Source organism: Gymnoscopelus braueri, assembly GCF_963280865.1.
Source record: "Gymnoscopelus braueri genome assembly, chromosome: 4".
NCBI lineage: Eukaryota > Metazoa > Chordata > Actinopteri > Myctophiformes > Myctophidae > Gymnoscopelus > Gymnoscopelus braueri.
Window position 1 is genome coordinate 57,990,458 of NC_137605.1, and position 19,683 is coordinate 58,010,140.

General features: G+C 37.9%; 1 protein-coding gene and 1 long non-coding RNA gene across 2 annotated transcripts in view; one reads left to right on the forward strand and one right to left on the reverse strand.

Moving 5' to 3' along the window:
* Positions 1-2,781: 2,781 nt before the first annotated feature.
* On the reverse strand, positions 2,782-19,033 carry LOC308084815 (uncharacterized protein). Its single transcript, XM_080427726.1, has 8 exons — positions 18,786-19,033; positions 17,954-18,057; positions 16,860-16,955; positions 15,575-15,694; positions 12,996-13,050; positions 12,219-12,333; positions 9,666-9,869; positions 2,782-4,062 (listed from the first exon to the last, which is right to left on the reverse strand). Exons 2-7 carry the CDS (start codon positions 18,032-18,034, stop codon positions 9,707-9,709), a joined length of 630 nt encoding a protein of 209 aa, XP_080283852.1. The 5' UTR covers positions 18,035-18,057; positions 18,786-19,033; the 3' UTR covers positions 2,782-4,062; positions 9,666-9,706.
* LOC308084818 overlaps positions 11,512-19,683 on the forward strand; it is a 244,260-nt gene continuing 236,088 nt past the window's right edge. The window contains exon 1 of the long non-coding RNA XR_013933119.1: positions 11,512-11,548. This is a non-coding gene — a long non-coding RNA (uncharacterized lncRNA). The remainder of the gene's footprint in view (positions 11,549-19,683) is intronic.

Here is a 19,683-nt window from a genome sequence, read left to right on the forward strand (position 1 = left end):
CAAATAGCCGATCTACAAGCTCAGAACACATTGCAACTATTTTGCAAATGTCTTGAATGTTTATAATGCCTATAACGACATGCCCACAATAGCGATGCCAGGTTGAAAGGTGTGTCTGTGGGTTTTATAAATATTTAAGCAATGAAAAGTATAACAAGATCTCATGACTAAATCATAACTACATTGGATTCAGGTAATTTTCCCATTTACTGAAAAGTAAATGGGAAATATATACAAGGTTTTCACACAACAGTGAGGATAAGTCATATTGAAACTACAGTGTAAGTATATGCAATAGGCGTACTGACGCACAAGTGACGTACTGCATGACATATGAATCTCATTCTGTTAGATACAAACAAACTGGGACTTTAATAATGGACACAAAGGGGTTTATGACGTATAGCCTATTGTTGAAACGGATGAACCCACTGTACCACAAACATCACTGCCACGCATATTACACTGTCATACACATTATGGTGACCTCATCAGCTATTAAGAGGGACTGTCATGTTTCTACAGCAGAAGAGGCAGACAGGCAGACATACAGGCAGGCAGGCAAACAGACATACAGACATAGACAGGCAAGCAGGCAGGCAGGCAGGCAGGCATGCAGACAGGCAGGCAGGCAGGCAGGCAGGCAGGCAGGCAGGCAGGCAGGCAGGCAGACAGACAGACAGACAGACAGACAGACAGACAGACAGACAGACAGACAGACAGACAGACAGACAGACAGACAGACAGACAGACAGACAGACAGACAGACGTTATCATTTCATCATATCAGCGGTGCAGTGAGGATGAAACAAAGATACAAGGGTAGAGAACAAGTAGAGATGTAGTAACAATAAAAGGGTAACAAGGAGGTGAAATTAACGTCTGTATTCAATCGACAAACAAAAACAGCACGACGCGTTGTGCTGTTTTTGTGAGCTTGTAGATCTGCTATTTTCGCTATTCCCGGAAACATATGAAAGTGGTCTGTGGGTTTCATTCATATTAAACCAATGGAAAGTATTAACAAGAACGTGTGACTAAATTATAACTACATTGGATTGGATCCAGTGGTGTAAAGTAACTAAATACATTTACCGATCTACAAGCTCACAATAAGTCACATCGTGCTTGTAGATCAGCTATTTTCAAAAGATTTTTAAACAATTTATACATTTGAAAACTTGTGAAATGGGGCATTCTGCACAATGAGTACTTTCTACTTTTGGTCAATTTTGACACCAATACTTTTGTACTTTTACTCAAGAACATTTTGAATACCGGACTTTCACTTGTAACTATATAGTATTTTTATATTGCAGTATTGATACTTTTACTTAAGTAAAACATTATAGTACTTTTCCCACCACTGATTGGATCCATTGGAACACAGCTACCTGACAGCGATGATATAAATAGATTTGAAAGACCTATGGACTGACCTGGTGGCCTGCACTAGGCCTATAGCCTCACACTAAATACATACAATGCAGTATCTGTCACAGTAAAAGGGCATATACTGTAGTAGTTATCTACGTATGTCCCGGGTATCAACATATAGTCCATATAATACAGTCCATATGTAGTGGTGGAAAGTAACGAAGTACATTAACTCAAGTACTGTACTTAAGTAAAATTTTTAGGTATTTTTTACTTCACTGGAGTATTTCCAATTGTCAGCACTTTTACTTCTACTCCACTACATCTCAGAGGCAAATAAACTTTTACTCCACTACAATTATTTGAAAACTTTACTAGTTTTAGATACTTTGCTGATTTAGATTATTTTTACAAAACATACATTAACCACCTCAGCCCTATATGCATTTCGGCCATTTGAAAATAGCAGATCTACAAGCTCACAATGCGTCGCGATGCGTCGCATTGTGAGCTTGTAGATCTGCTATTTTCACAATTTTAAAATGTTTCCAAAATAATAATTAAAAAATAAACGGTTTTAGACATATGAGTTTTCCACCCTGACAGTGATGCTGTGTTAGTCACGGCATCTCTGCGAGGCGAGCGGTGACACGAGGCCTCATGTCCACTGGCTGTGACCGTGACCTTGGGGGAGGGGGGCTCAGCAGAGCGGAATGATCGGGGGTCTTAATTGTCAGCCTGGGGGGACGTATCGTGTTCACTGGAGCCCAATGGAGAGAGAGCGGGGACATATGCAGGGAGGAGGAAAGGGCAAAAGGGGTAAAAAGCACAACCGCTTTTTTTTAAAGTTGCCCTTTGGATGACAAAACAATTCATTTATGGAGTGAAGGGATTACATTGTTGTACAGTACTTTCAATCAGCGGTGTAAAGTAACTAAGTACATTTACTTAGGTACATTTTTTAGGTACTTTTACTTTCCTGGACTATCTCCAATTTTCAGTATACTTTTACTTCTACTCCACTACATCTCAGAGGCAAATATTGTACTTTTACTCCACTATTATTTGAGAACGTTATAGTTACTAGTTACTTTGCAGATATAAATTATTACATTATGAAGCATACATTAACCACTTTAGCCCTATTTTATACATAGTCTATTTGAAAATAGCTGATCTGAGCTTATAGATCGGCTATTTTCAAATATTTTAGAACTTTTACTTTTGGTACCTTAGCTATATTTTGATGCCAATACTTTTGTACCTTTACTCAAGTAAATTGAATTCTGGACTTACACTTGTAACAGAGTATTTCTATATTGCAGCATTGCTACTTTTACTTAAGTAAAACAGTACTTTGTTCCACCACTGCTAGTTATATTCACATACTCATACTCATTTAGATCGGATAAAATAACCTTTTTATTCCAGATTGCACCTTTAACATAATACAAACTTGACACCATTGACAGAAAAAAAAAAAAAACGTATACAACACATGTTTAATGGTGTCCCACACTTTATCTAAATACTCTACAAGGTCAAATGTCTGTTCCATTGAGTTCCATTGATAAATAATGGACATCTTGTCAATTGATCTGACCATCTCCATTTAAGGCCGTGGTTCTCAAAGTGGGGTCCTGGGGACCCCCGGAGGGGGTTCCAGGGAGGTCCATAGCATCAGAATGATTTTTAACCACTTAAACCCCGTTTTATATTTGAAAATAGCAGACCTACAAGCTCCCAACGCGTCGCGATGCAACGCGTTGGGAGCTTGTAGGTCTGTTATTTTCAGAACATTTTGAACAATTTCGATTGATATAAATTAATGTTTTTACAAAACACATCTTCTGCAGTGGGATGTCTAAAAAAGTAGTTCCAGGTTTCAAATACATATAAATGTAAGGGTCCTATATTACAATAATAATAATAATAATATATACATGTTGTAACGTTCGTCTTCAGAGGAACTCGGTACACACCGGGCATCACCAAACACACACACATGCACAAGCACACGTGCACATACATATACATACACACACACACACACACACACACACACACACACACACACACACACACACACACACACACACACACACACACACACACACACACACACACACACACACACACACACACACACACACACACACACACACAGACCTCTGGTCTGTCTATGGTCTATTAGAACTGCAATTCCCAGAATTCAGCTTGAAACAAGACCAATTATTACTTCAGAAGATGGAAAAAAAGAAGACAAAATTAAGAAAATAATAATTTCACACACCCCACCCCACCCCCCCCGCCCCCCCCTCCGCAAAAAAAATTGAAAATGTAAACATTTTTAAAAATTACTTTTAAGAAGTAGTGAAAATAGCAGAACTACAAGCTCACAACGTGTTCACAATCGCGACGCGTTGTAGATCTGCTATTTCCAATTTGTTTTTGCCAGGCTCTTTTGGGTCTCAAGCTAAAAAGTTTGGGAAACCCCCTTCTTTCGGGACCCCCAGACACAGCTGGAGGCTCAGGTTCACACAGTACAGAGCAGTCATTTAACTGAAGAGCAGAGGGATTCCACATTGACATGAAGCTCACATCGTTGCCTTGCATCTTGTCCTCCTTTGTTCCAAGTCTGTCGGTCCCTGCTCCCAGAAGAGATGTCCCGCTCGTGTCCCGTTCCTGTGCAGAAGAAAAAAAAGAGTAAGAAATTATTCGAAAACACGAAATACAAACGTTTATTAGAGTCTCACATGAAATTCCGTCATTAACCTATTATATAACGCATCTGTGTGTCATTTTTAGATTTTTTTGGCTATTCAAAAATAGCAGACATACAAGCTCATAGCGCTGCACCGAGTGCCGCCCTATGAGCTTGTAGATCTGCTATTTTTGAATTTTTTTGAAAATGTGTGCAAATATTTGAATATATATATATATATATATATATATATATATATATATATATATATATATATATACACACACACACACACAGGCACAGGCACGCGCACACGCACACGCACCCAGACTAATATTTAACTCAGCGAGAAGGAACAACAGGTGAATGGATAAGGTATTTACTGTAACATCAGGGCCACACACACACACCCTGTCTATTGTGTGAGCCGCACACATCCTGATGAGGAAATGTACAACAGGATAGCACACACGCACACACACAGCCCCCCCCCCGCGCGTGCGCACGCGCACACACACCACACCACACCACACCACACACACACACACACACACACACACACACACACACACACACACACACACACACACACACACACACACACACACACACACACACACACACACACATCTAGGTCAAATAGCCTGTGTCAGTAATGTGTGTCTTTGTTTAACCTTCAGATATGAACATATGGGCTGTGAGAGAGGAGACGTTAAAAGCTCAAACTAGTTCAATATTAATGCAATGTGCACTGTCTGAACTGTCACGCTGACAACATCACATCCACCATTAAGCCATTTAGACCTGAGGCCCATTCTAAAAACACCTTCTAAATCCTGACCTAAGTTTTCTGGAAAAAAAAAACTGAAAAACTGTATGTACAGTATGTGTACAAATACATAGCAACAAGAACCCCAACAGGGGTTCCCGTCATGAAAGGTATAGTTACAAATGGGTTCCCGCCCAAAATGGGTTAAGACCGGGAACGCATCTGTGTGTAATTTTTAGATTTCTTTGGCTATTCAAAAATAGCAGATCTACAAGCTCATAGCTATATGAGCTTGTAGATCTGTAAAATGTGTGCAAAATGTGTGCAAAATATATATTGAAAGATATATATATATTTCATTTTAAAAGCAAACAATTGTAACTCAAATATTTGCTTCTGGGGGATTCTATAAATGCCTGCAAATTTTTGGCTAACTTGCTATAACATCGGTGGTGCTCAAACTTTTTCATGTCAAGGACCTCCCAAAATTATGTATTGGGCTGCGGACCCCCGTCTGAAAATATTTAGTTCCAGGGACCCCCAGAAGCAAAGATTTGAGTTAAAAAGGTATATATTCAAAGATTTGCACACATCTTTAAAAAAAAAACAAAAAAAACATAGCAGATCTACAAGCTCACTCGGTGTCGCGCTATGAGCTTGTATATCTGCTATTTTTTAATAGCCAAAGACATCTTAAAATGACAGAGATGCGTTCCCTTCCCGGTCTTAGTGGGTTAATGCATACATGGGCAACTGGTGGCCCGGGGGCCCCGGGGGGGTCGCATGTGGCCCCTAACCCCAACTCCACCCCACCTTAGGGTTAGGGTTAACCCCACATAACCCTAACCCTAATCATCAGAGACTGAACAAAAAACATGTTGGTTTTCTGTTGTTATTTTTTGTTTTTTTCCTGCTTTTTTCCCCTTTTACTTTGTAACAGGACTAGAGGCTATCTACACAATTATGATTTACTTTGGTTTTTCATTTCATTTGCATTATTTAAAAAAAATATATTGTATTATATACTTGTATACATCATAGTTTTCCCTTTCCTATAATGTCTATGCGAACCCGGGGGTCTGGTAGGGGGGTTAAGAAGCGACCTGGGCTGTCTTGTAGCCACCAGGACCACCAAAAGACATGAATTGCTGATGTGATGTAATGTCTCTTTCCTCTGGAAAGCTTGTTTTAAAAAAGATATAAAAGTTAAAAAGTTGGTCACAAAAAAAGAATACTGATATATTATTGATTTCAGCTGTTACAATTCCAAACATGCAAACATGACCCGCTTTAATTACTTCAGTCTATATTAGTAGCTTAATGACTAGTATTAAAATTCTATTGTATTTCTTATGTCCAATGTGTTTGTATCTTAGGGACAGGTCGATTTTTAAAGAAGGGTACCCCTGGAGAAAATGTATGTGCCCTGATCTAAAATGCCATGACCCTCCCTTTGACTAAAAAAAAATCAATGACCCTCCCCAAGTGATTAAAAAAAAAGATGAACCCTCCCCGCCTAGGAGTGGCACGATATATTGTCCCACGATATAGCCTATCATGGTATTAAAATGTGACTATAGGTATTGTCATGATGTCATACTGTATCGTTTTTTTTTGCCGTGAAAGTTATAGGAGTTCTTACTGTATGGTGTATGATATGAAATGTAAAGCTTATCATAATCACAGTAATTATTAATCATGTCTTCCATCATATTCAAGGTATTTTAGAGAGAAATGAAACAGACTCCAGTCACTTTCAGTTTAGACTGAAAGAGCGAGCCCTATCGATGGTCTTGAAGGGCGGATCCAAACCCAGGCCGTTGGATTCCAGCGCTGCTTCCTATTGCTTCACCAATCTACGTATGTAGATACACCGGTTTCTGCACATACCTAGGGATGTATGCAGCACTCCTTAAATTATCTGTAATGATTCCTTCTAACAATACAGGTCGAGTTATTTGCATATTGAAACGGATTTGAAATGTCAAACATGTCAAGCCTCTGACGTTTTTACATGTAGTTCATCATGCAACACGTGTGTGTTCCGCCCTCAGATTCATCTTATGGAGGCCATCACCCTTGCCCGCACACATGCGTTAAAGTCTATTTAAGTTCATATAAATATATATTAAGTTCTAAATAAAAACGGGTTTCACTCCCACCTTGTGTTGCATCTCTTTTTCCCCTAGACGGGGACGTAACAATATAATATCTATTCCAAGTTTTATTAGCCTTTGGTCGTGAGGTTAAACTGTAAACAAAATTATTATTCTCTTCATTACACGTGAGAGTCGGCTATTTACTTTATAAACGTTTAATCGTGTGAGGGACTCGCTTGCGCTGATCTACAATTTGTCATGCAGTGTGTCACGCCGCTTTGTCAGCTTGTAGATCTGTCCCTTTTGAAGAGTGGTTATTCCATCAGTTTCCGGTTGCCTTTTATGGTCTTAAATGGGACATGGAGCAATGCAAATGATTCTCCACGTGAGCGTTCCTCTGACTGTCAGACAAAAATGAGGAAGACCGGCGATACACACATACAGTATAAGAGATTTACACGTGGTTGGCACGCACGTCCGTTTGTGCTTATCGAAAATACGCACCCTTTTAGTCACTTTATTTAGGCACTATTTACGAACAACTTAGTGAATTAGGCCCAAATATGTATATTTTTCTATTATAAAAAAAACGTAAATCTTGGCTTGGTGGGCGCCCCCCAGCCTAATGGCGCCCTAGGCAATTTCCTACTCTGCCTATTGGCTGGGTCGGCTCTGCCAGTAGTTTACAACTTTTGTCACTCTGCCCTTTTTATTTTTAAATACAGTGACTACACTGTAGCTTATATAAAACAAATTAGGCTATTAGACGCTGAATAGATTTGACTGGGTCGTTCACACTCGCTGTGCGTTGATGGCTTGTTAACGACCGTCATTGATTCTAAATAGACCAACACTTAACACTTGATTTGAATCCTTTGTATCCTTTGAAATAAAGAGGGGTCATTGACCACTGTTCTGCTGTACTAAAAAGGTATATTTAAAAAACTGACTATTTTATCAATTAAAAATTGCATGACCCTCCCTTGGATTCAAAGTAGAATTAGCTGACCCTCCCTTGGACTAAAATTAGAAAGGCATGACCCTCCCCTATTTTCCTCCAGGGAACCCCTTCTGTAAATTTCGACTGGTCCCTAAGTTAACATAAGTATAACTAAATGCATTTGAAATGAAATCAAATTGTTACTTTTAAGGATTCCAATAAAGAAATAGCAAAAAATTATAATCAGGATTCCAATTCAAAAATAGCAAAAATAGCCGATCTACAAGCTCAAAACCCGTCGCGATACATGGAGATAAGAGGTTTCCGCCCGACAGAATATGCAATGTGGCCCTCTGGAATGAGTGTGGAAATATAGTGACCCTCTCCATCATCAAAGTTGCATCACCCCTGGGTTCATGCGGCCATGATCGGGTACCACACACATTTGGAACAAACACGGGAAAGTTCTCATTCTACTGCTCTGCCTCCAAAATGTGGAACGCCCTGACACCATGCATTGGTTCACCAACCAGTGGTTCTCAACCTGTGGGTTGGGACCCCCAGGGGGGTCCCCACACGATTTGTTTTGAGGGGGGGGGTCCCCAGATGACAGTGAGGTGACAATTTAACCCATTAAACGCATGCTGTGTTTTTAGATTTCTTTGGCAATTTTTCTTTTTCTTTTTCGTGAACATTTGTGAACATCTTTGAATGTATATACATTTTTAATTCAAATATTTGCTTCTGGGGGTCCCTGGAACTAAATGTTTTCAGATTGGGGTCTGCGGCCAAATAGGACTTTTGTGTTATCCTTTTAGCCTTAATATCTTACTGTACCACGTGCCATTTACATTTCTGACTGATAAAGTATTCAATCAATCGATCAATATGTTTTATGTGAAAATTAAATTCACACTACTGTATGCACCTTTCCTTTTCTACCACGGATGTGAACCCGGGTCTCCTGCAGAAATTGAACTTTGACCTTAAGCTTGTAGATCTTCTATTTTTGAAAAAAAAAGCAAAATGTCTGAACAAATGTCTTCCTTTTTCTGAAAAACTATGGTGCTCAAACCTTTTCTTGTCAAGGACCCCTCCCAAAATGATATGTTTTTGGCCGCTGATCCCCATCAAAATATGTTGTTGCAGGGTAGGGCATTCACAGAATAGTCGAATATTCGAATATTCGAATATCAAACCGACTATTCGACTATCAAACCACTATTCGACTATTAAAAAAAAAAGATTTTTTTTTTTAGTGGCTTTTCTAGAGCAGACATGCAGCTGTGAGCTCTGGTGTGACGTCAACTCGCATTCCTTGAGTCGAGTCATCAATGCAATTGAAAAAAAAAAAAAAAAAAAAAAAAAACTTTTTTAATTTTTTTTAATTTTTTGATTTTTTATAATCAAATCGAATAATCGAATATTCGAATACTTTTGGGTCGAATAATTCGAATACCATAAATCACTATTCGTTAATGCCCTATTGCAGGGACCCCCCAGAAGCAAAGATTTGAGTTAAAAAATGTTGTTTCAAAATATATATATATATATATATTCAAAGATTTGCACAAATGTTCAAGATTTTTCAAAAATAGCAGATGTACAGGCTCGTAGCGCGTCTCTCGGTGCCGCGCTACGAGCTTGTAGATCTGTTATTTTTGAATAGCCCAAAGTATAAAATTATGGTTATAGGTAAACATTTTATCCACTTCTTTGCACCGGTAAACCTGTAATGTGACAATAAAGTTGAATCTGATTCTGATTGTGTAATACCTTGTTCATATTTTGACGTCCCTTGTCTTGGGGGTGCCTGCCTACTGTTGGGGGGCCTCTTTTGGGGGCTCCTCTAACTTGGGGGCCGCGTTTTGGGGGGCCTCTTTGTTAGCTTCTGCTTTCTGGGGGGCCTGCTTGGGACCCTGCTCCTCTGGCTGTTCTGGTTTGTCTTCTTTGGGAGGGTTACCCAGCCCACACAGGATCCTGTGAGAGAGAGTTAAGAAAAAAAATACATATCATGTTGGGGGTCCTTGACATGAAAAAAGTTTAAGAATCACTGATATTATAGCATAATATATAAGTTTAAAAAAAAAGAACTGTTAGGATTTAGAAGTCATTTGTAGAATCCCCAGAAGCAAAGATTTGAGTTACAAATGTTCGCTTTAAAATATATATATATTCAAAGATTTGCACAAATGTTCACGTTTTTTTTCCCCCGCAGATCTACAATAAGCTTGTATATCCGCTATTTTTGAATATTTGTTTAAACAAACACAAGCTACACATGATGACACTAAAGCAGGGGTTTTAGGGTTTTTCCAGACCAAGGACCCCTTATATCAGAGAGAGATGAAGCAGGGACCTCCACTTCATATTGTATACAATTGTGTGGCAGATTAAAGTATTGCATATATTTCATAGATAGCTTCATAGACTATCATGTGTAAATTGAAGTTTTTACACATTATATTTTGTATTAATGAATTATGTTAAGTGTGTTTTCACACATTTAACCACTTAAACCCTCAATACTTAGTAAACTTGACCTTTGGCTATGTACTTGGTCTGCTCTTTTTTCCCTTTACACCAAACCTCTTAAAATAACGGGCCTACGAGCTCACAACGTGCCGCAGCGTGACGCGTTGTGAGCTTGTAGATCTGTTATTTTCAGCGAATGTCCCCCCAGAATAGGGATGCTAGGGTTCATGTGGTTAATGTAAAATATATATATAATTCAGTCGCAGATGATTTGTATAGCACAGCGTTCTTTACAGGAAATACATAATGACATATAACATTTCCTGAACAACAAAAACGATTCTAAGCTTCAGCTAATGTTTTCATATCCAACATTTCTGTGTTGTTTCAGTTTTAGTGATGTTATTGGTAGAAACAAATACTTGCATGGAAAGCTAGCTAGTCAAGGCTGTTGCTCTGTAAGTATTTATGAAATAAATATGGTAAATGGCAGTGGTGTAAAGTAACTAAGTACATTTACTACAGTACAATTTTGAAGTACTTTTACTTGACTGGAGTATTTCCAATTGTCTATACTTTTACTTCTACTCCATTACATCTCAGAGACAAATATTGTACTTTTACTCCACTACAATTATTTGAAAACTTTAGTTACTGGTTAATTTGCAGATATAAATTATTACATTACAAAACATATATTAACCACTTTAGCCTTATTTCATACCTAGGCTACTTGAAAATAGCCGATCTACAAGCTCACAACACGTCGCATCGCAACACGTTGTGAACTTGTAGATCTGCTATTTTCAAACATTTTAGTACTTTTACTTTTGGTACTTTAAATGCATTTTGATACCAATACTTTTGTACTTTTACTCAAGTCAATTTTGAATTCTGGACTTTTACTTCTACATTGCAGTATTGATACTTTTACTCAAGTAATACATTTGAGTACTTATTCCACCACTGGTAAATGGTACCATATGGTATGGTAAATATATGTGGTTTGACTGATTAGGCCTTCAGTGCATCTTTGTGTATTTTCACAATAGGACTTTATATATGGGGTTAGTTTAGGGTTGGGTATCGAAATAGGCTCTATGGACAGCAGCCATATTGGAAAGAAATTGGGCCTCCTCCTTACTTCCTTCACAGGTGTTACCAATGATACTAATGAAGGCTCTGTTCCATTCTGGTCAAACAGAGTCAGGGTGCTGATATTGTGCATGTTGGCTAACTGGAAACGCTCTGCTACACCAGCGGGTCTCAAAGTGTGGTCCAGGGACCCTCATGGTTCCTTGAGGGGGTTCCAAAATGGCCCTTTGAGGGTTTGTAACTCTGAGAGTGAACAAATGGAACCAAATGGACCCGTAAGGGTCCATTTGTACACTCTCAGAGTTATGGGGGGCCTTGACATTGAAACGTTTGAGAACCACTGTGCTACACTAAAATGGAACAGAGCCTTCAATAACATAATTGCTAACACCTGTGAAGGAAGTAATTAGGAACCCACCCCATGTAGACTTGAATTCATGGAGATTTTATTGTTTTTCGTCGCATTCCTAAGACAATATTTGATGACCGGCAGCGGCTCCGGTAGGAGACTCAATGGAGAGTCTTTGAGTCTCTTACCGGAGACGATAGCATCTTTCCGCCGGTCATCAAATTATTGGCTCAGGAATGCAACAAAAACAAAAAAAATCTCCATGAATTCAAGGCTTCATAGGGTGTGTAATTGATAGAAAATGCGTTTTTTGGGGGGGTGAACTATCCCTTTAAGTACAGTACTCAATTAAATGTACTTAAGTTACTGTCCATCACGTGTAGAGAGTAGTCATAACTAGTGTACTGTACCTGGCCTCCAGGTTGTCCTTGTCGATGAACTCACACACAATGGAATGCTCTTGTTTCTGTTCCGTCAGAGACAGCTTCTCTGCGTCCCACGTACCCTTCTGCTCCTGGAAATCAGCTGTTGAGGAGGAAACACGATAAGTTCAAGGTCTTACATGTCGTCAGTGGTCGAAAAAGTACTCAAATGTTTTACAAAAATAGCAGATCTACAAGCTCAGAGCGCGGCACTCGGTGCCGCGCTATGAGCTTGTAGATCTGCAATTTTTTTTTTAAACATGAGAATTTGTGCAAATCTTTGAATATATATATATTTTTTTTAAAGCGAACATTTTTAACTCAAATCTTTGCTTCTGGGCGGGGGTACCTGGAACAACATGTTTTGAAATGGGGGTCCACAGCCAAATACCATTTTGGGGGTCCTTGACATGAAAAAGCTGATATTATATTATTTTTTTCTCAAAAAAACATTTGTAGAATCCCCAGAAGCAAAGATTTGAGTTAAAAAAATTCGCTTTAAAAATATATATATTCAAAGATTTGCAACAAAAAAAAAGTTACGATTTAAAAAAAATACCAGATCTACAAGCTCATAGCACGGCACTCGGTGACGCGCTATGAGCTTGTAGATCTGCTATTTTTGAATAGCCAAAGAAATTAAAAAAAATTACACAGATGCTTTCCCGGTCTTATAATGGGCTAAATGACAATGGCTACTTCAGCCATGGTGTGGTATTTACTGTTTAGGCCTTGAATAGGCCTTAGACTTGCTGTTGCACTTACATGTGATGATGTCAAATTGTGTCTCTATCGCTGCCTCCTCGTCATGGATTTGCTTCTGTGGGTGACAAGAAACACAAGGAAACAAGGTTCAGTGTGACACTAAAAACACAACTTGTCTATATATTGTCAGTGGTGGAAAAAGTACTCAAATGTTTTACTCTGTTACAAGTAAAAGTCCGGAATTAAAAAAATTACTTGAGTAAAAATACAAAAGTATTGGTATCAAATTGTACTTAAAGTACCAAAAGTAGAAGTACTAAAATGTTTGAAAATAGCAGATCTACAAGCTCACAACGCGTTGTGAGCTTGTAGATCAGCTATTTTCAAACAGCCTAGGTATGAAATAGGGCTAAAGTGGTTAATGTATGTTTTATAATGTAATACTTTATAAATGCAAAGTAACTAGTAACTAGGGTTTTGAAATAATTGTAGTTGAGTAAAAGTACAATATTTGCCTCTGAGATGTAATGGAGTAGAAGTAAAAGTATAGACAATTGGAAATACTCCAGTAAAGTAAAAGTACCTCAAAATTGTTCTTAAGTACAGTACTTGAGTAAATGTACTTAATTACACTTTACACCACTGTATATTGTACAGCAGTGGTTATCAAAGTGGGGTCCGGGGACCCCTAAGGGTCCTTGAGGGGGTTCCAGGGGGTGCCGTGTTTAAGCACTTTAAACCTATATACAGCTACTTGAAAATAGCTGATCTGCAAACTCACAGCGTGTCGCATTGTGACGCGTTGTGAGCTTGAAGATCAGATATTTTCAAAAAATATTGTATATACATATTTGTTTATGTAAATACATAATTTGGCGGCCCTTGACATGAAAAATGTGTTAAAGGGATAGTTCACCCCCAAAATGACTTTTTTTCTATCGATTAGTCTCCGCATTCCTAAGCCAATAATTTGATGACCAGATAGGCAGCGGTTCCGGTAGGAGACACAAAGGAGACTCTTTGTGTCTCCTACCGGAACCGCTGCCGGTCATCAAATTGGGTGAACTCTCCCTTTAATTAAACCCATGTAATGGGCATGGCATTTTATTATGTGAAAAGCAATTTCCCCATGTCTAGTAAAACCCATCCTGTTCATTTAACTCTGATTAATTTAACTCTACGAGCTCAGAAAGTGTTGCATCGCGTGTAAAGCGGATGTATTCGCCTATATTCGCCTATATTACTTAGTTTGCCTAGTCTTACTTTTTAGACTTTGATTATTATCGCAAAACACACTAACCGCTTCAGCCCTATATGATTTAGACCATTTGAAAATAGCATATCTACAAGCTAACAATGTGTTGCATTGTCGCATTGCGAGCTTGTAGATCGGCTATTTTCAAAAGATTTTGTATACATTTTGAACTTGTGAAATGGGACATTACGCACAATGAGTACTTTTACTTTTGTACTACGTTTGCACTTTCACCCAAGTACATTTTTAATTCCGGACTTTCACTTGTAACAGAGTATTTCTACATGATACTTTTACTTAAGTTAAAGCATTTAGTACTTTTTCCACCACTGGAATAGAGAGCATTGTCACACTCAGACAAACCCATTAAGACCTGAGGCCAATCCTGTCTTCTGCCTTCTAGATGAGCAGCTCTCAAACTTTTTCTTAATTCAAAACACTTTCAAGATTTTTTCATAAAGTTTCAAAAATAGCAGATGTACAAGCGTGCATGTGTGTGTCTCTCTCTCTGTCTGTCTCTCTCTCTCTCTGTGTGTGTGTGTGTGTGTGTGTGTGTGTGTGTGTGTGTGTGTGTGTGTGTGTGTGCGTGTGCGTGTGCGTGTGCGTGTGCGTGTGTGTGTGTGTGTGTGTGTGTGCCCAAAATAGGGCTAGTGGTTAATGTATGTTTTATGCAAGGGATCATGTACAGGGAGGTGGAGATGTTCACCTCCGAAAACAAATGACAGTATTCCATAATGTAACCGGAAAACTCGCCCCAAAACACACTCGCCCCATTCTATATAACGCCGGATCTGCCTATAATACCGCCGGATTTGCCCCGGGGCGACTGTGTTTTGGGGCGAGTGTTTTGATACTCTTGCGTTGTTGCGCATCGATAAACAAGGAAGTGCAGTGGATCAAATTGTTGCGCCACGATAAACAAGGAAGTGTAGTGGATCAAACGGAATCACTTTTCGGTTATTGCATCGTCTATTTCTCACTTCAGATGTTTTCAAAAACATTCCTGAGAGCAAACGTTTAGTTATAAATGACATTGTGTGTTTGTTTACATGGCTGTCATGTTGGATACAACATGTTGGATACAGCATGTTGGATACAGCATAAAACCAAGCAGCTGTACTTAGTTACTTTACACCACTGCTCTTAGCCTAAATGCAGTGTGGTTCATAAACATTTTCATTTCAAGGACCTCCATAATAACTCTGAGAGTGTACAAATGGAACCAAATGGACACGTAAGGGTCACACAAACAGTCTTAAATAGCCTAATCATTTCCTGTCCATCGCCACTTTCCACTAAAGGCAGAAAAGCCCCACCAAAAAAATATCATTTAAAAAAATGAATAATAATAAAATATAATAATAATAAATGATGGGGGATTGACCTTCTCACTGTTGCAAGTGTCCATGGGGCCTCGGTGGCTCTCCCTCTCCTCCTCCAGGTGTTTGACCTCTGACCCCCGCCGGGTCAGCTCGTCCCGGCTCTTCTCCAGCTGGTCTGCCACCTGATTGGTTGATTGATTGATTTATTGATTGATTGATTGATTGATTGATTGATTGATTGATTGATTGATGAACAGTTTGCCAAGAAAAAGCACATAAAGTACAGTTCTATACAAAAGGATGCTAAAAAGGATTAAAACCCCAGAAAGCACTGTGGCTTGTTTCCAGTGGTGGAAAGTAACTAAGTACATTTACAAGTACTGTACTTAAGTACAATGTTGAGGTATTTTTACTTTCCTGGAGTATTTCCAATTGTCTATGCTTTTACTTCTACTCCACTACATCTCAGAGGCAAATATTGTACTTTTTACTCACAACAATTATTTGAAAACTTTAGTTACTAGTTACGTTGATTTTGATTATTATTCCAAAACATACATTAAATACGGCCTACATATTTCCTCCATTTGAAAATAGCCGATCTACAAGCTCACAATGCGTCGCGACGCATTGTGAGCTTGTAGATCTGCTATTTACAAAACATTTATATACATTCAAAAACTTGTGAAATGGGACATTCTGCATAATGAGTAGAGTACTTTCTACTTTTGGTACTTTAGGTACATTTTGAAACCAATACTTTTGTACTGTTGGGTCTATTATAATTGTTTTGTTGCCTATGCTGTTTTTATACTCTGCTTTTAAATCTGTAGCACTCTGAGATTCGCAAGAATATAAAGTGCGTTATAAATAAAATTTATTATTATTATTATTATTACTTTTACTCAAGTAAATTTAGAATTTCGGTCTTTTACTCGTAACAGAGTATTTCTACATTGCAGTATTGATACTTTTACTTAAAGGTTCATGACATTCAGTTTTACCACACATTAAAAGTCTTTGTCATGGTCCTTCAAACGTGTATAAAAAGTTGTAACAAAAAATTCCACTCCAGTGATTAATTGATTTTTGGGGTGTAATTGAGGTCATAAAACCCCCCAAAAAACATACAAAATTAAAAAAGTGAAAATGAATGTCATAGAACCTTTAAGTAAAAAAGTGGGAGTACTTTTTCCACCACTGCTTGTTTCCATTGGGGTCCTGACTGTGTATTCAATTCATCGAAACATGTAATGACAGACAAATATACAATACTATGCAAAGACATTGTATAAACGAGTAGTAATCAAAAAGAAAAATATGTAGAGTACAGAAGAGTAAAAGTACCTTGCCGATCTCATGTTTGTATTCCTGCAGTACCTCGTCCAACACCTTCAGCTTGATGTCCGTGAACTTCTTGTGCTTCAGCTCGCTCTCACGCTCCTGATTGAATGACAGAGATGGAAAAAGTACTCGAGTGTTTTACTTAAGTAAAAGTATCAATACTGCAATGTAATACTAAGTAAAAGTACAAAAGTATTGGCATAAAAATTACTAAAAGTTTGAAAATAGCAGATCTACAAGCTCACAACGCCACGCGTTGTGAGCTTGTAGATAGGCTATTCTTAAATAGCCTAGGTATAAAATAGGGCTAAAGTGGTTAATGTATGTTTTATAATGTAATCATTTATATCTGCAAAGTAACTAGTAACTAAGTTTTCAAATAATTGTAGTGGAGTAAAAGTACAATATTTGCCTCTGAGATGTAGTGGAGTAGAAGTAAAAGTATACGATTGGAAATACTCCAGTAAAATAAAAGTACCTCAAATTGTCCTTAAGTACAGTACTTGAGTAAATGTACTGTATGTTGCTTTACACCACTGTTGATTGATTGATTGATTGATTGATTGATTGACTTCTACTCCACTACATCTCAGAGGCAAATATTGCACTTTTACTCCACTACAATTATTTGACAGCTTTAGTTACTAGTTACTTCGCAGATTTAGATTATTATCACAAAACATACCACTTAAAAATGTAACCACTTCAGCCCTATATACATTTCGGCCATTTGAAAATAGCAGATCTACAAGCTCACAATGCGACGCATTGTGAGCTTGTAGATCTGCTATTTTCATGCTATTTTCAAAAGATTTGTATACATTTTGAACTTGTGAAATGGAACATTCTGCACAATGAGTGCTTTCTACTTCTGGTACTTTAAGTACATTTTGATACCAATACTTTTGTACTTTTACTCAAGTAAATTTTGAATACCTTACTTTTACTTGTAACAGAGTGTGTTCTACATTCCATTACTTATGTACAAAATTGTGAGTACTTTTCCCACCACTGCAGAAAGTACAGTACCTAGTAGTAGTTACTAATAGTAACTATCTGCATCTAGTAGATTGAATACTTTATTAACAGAACAGTACCTGGCTCCGGATGTGGATGATCCCTAGGGAGATGCAGGTCACCATCACCGAGACGACCACCGTGCTGCAGCCCCACCTCATGGTCCAATCGAAGGCTTGGAGATCTAATTATGATAGGCTTATTATGTAATATATCTGCTTAATATCTGCTTTTTTGATGACTTGGAGATCTAATTATTAGGCTTATTATTTAATATATCTGCTATCTGCTTTTTTATGTCTTGGAGATCTAATTATTAGGCTTATTATTTAATATATCTGCTTAATATCTGTTTTTTTATGGTTTGGAGATCTATAATTATTAGGCTTATTATTTCATATATCTGCTTAATATCTGCTTTTTTGATGGCTTGGAGATCTATTTATTAGACTTATTATTTAATATATCTGCTTAATAGGCCTATCTGTTTTTTTTTTTGATGGCTTGGAGATCTAATTATTCTAATTCCTGATCAAATGTGTTCAGATCTGAGCCACAATAAGTCTCATGAGGCAGTCTGAAGCCTGATGTCCTGAACAGGAGTCTCCGGACATAAAAACAGAGGATCTAGACGAAAATAGGCATATATCATAGATCTGCTTAATATCTGCTCTTTTAACCGATCTTGTTCAAGGCTACTGGTAAGATTCCACCTGTCGATGTTCAGATTATTATAGGCTATAGATCGAATTATCTAAAGGAATTATACCTATTATATCTACTTTTGAATCGATCTAAGTACTTTAAATAGCTTAAAAAGATGTGGAAACATTGTCTGATGGCTTGGAGATCTAATTATCTAGACGAATATAGGCTTATATTTCATATAATGTGCTTGATATCTATACTTACTGTAGATCTGCTTCTTCTTTTTGTATAACCGGGAGCTCCGCGCTGCGCTGGTTGAAGGCTCTATGAAAGATCCTGTTCAGATTATTAAGGCTAGATTGATCTATAGGATTTATATATACCTATTTTTATATCTACTTTTTAATCGATCCACTTATGCTTGATGGCTGCTGTTTAACCGAGAGTTCCTTCCTTAGAGGGTAAGATGTCATGATCACCTGTCTGTCTGTCTGTATGTCTGTCTGTATGTCTTTCCGGGGTGGAATGAGTTAAAAGTGTCAACATCGCCACCTGTCCCGCACCCCCCCTCACTGTCACCTGGGTTGCCATGTCTGCTTATTATAAGCGACTTTGGGCTTTTCCCCCCATGTGAAGTTGCTTGTAAATTAGCTCTGGTCAGTGTTGGAAAAAGTATACTCACATTTTTTTTCTTGAGTAAAAGGGTATCAATACTGCATTATCAAAATGTACAAAAAGTAGAAAGTAGCCTACTCATTATGCAGAAGGTCCTATTTCACACGTTTTCAAATGTATAAAAAGTATAAAAGTTATTTAAAAAAAGTATAAAAGCAGATCTGCTTTAAAAAAAAAAGTAGAAGTAGATCAAAACAGATCTATACAAGCAGATCTACAAGCTCACAACGTGTTGTGATACGTTGTGAGCTTGTAGATCGGCTAGTTTTTCAATAATAATCTAAATCTACAAAGTAACTAGTAACTTACGTTTTCAAATATGTGTAGTGGAGTAAAAATGCAATATTTGCCTCTGAGGTGTAGTGGAGTAGAACAAGTAAAAGTATTGCAAATGGGAAATACTCAAGTAAAGTACAAATACCTCAAAATTGTACTTAATAAGTACAGTTCTTGAGTACATAGCGTTAGAAGGAGTTCTCCTTAACGC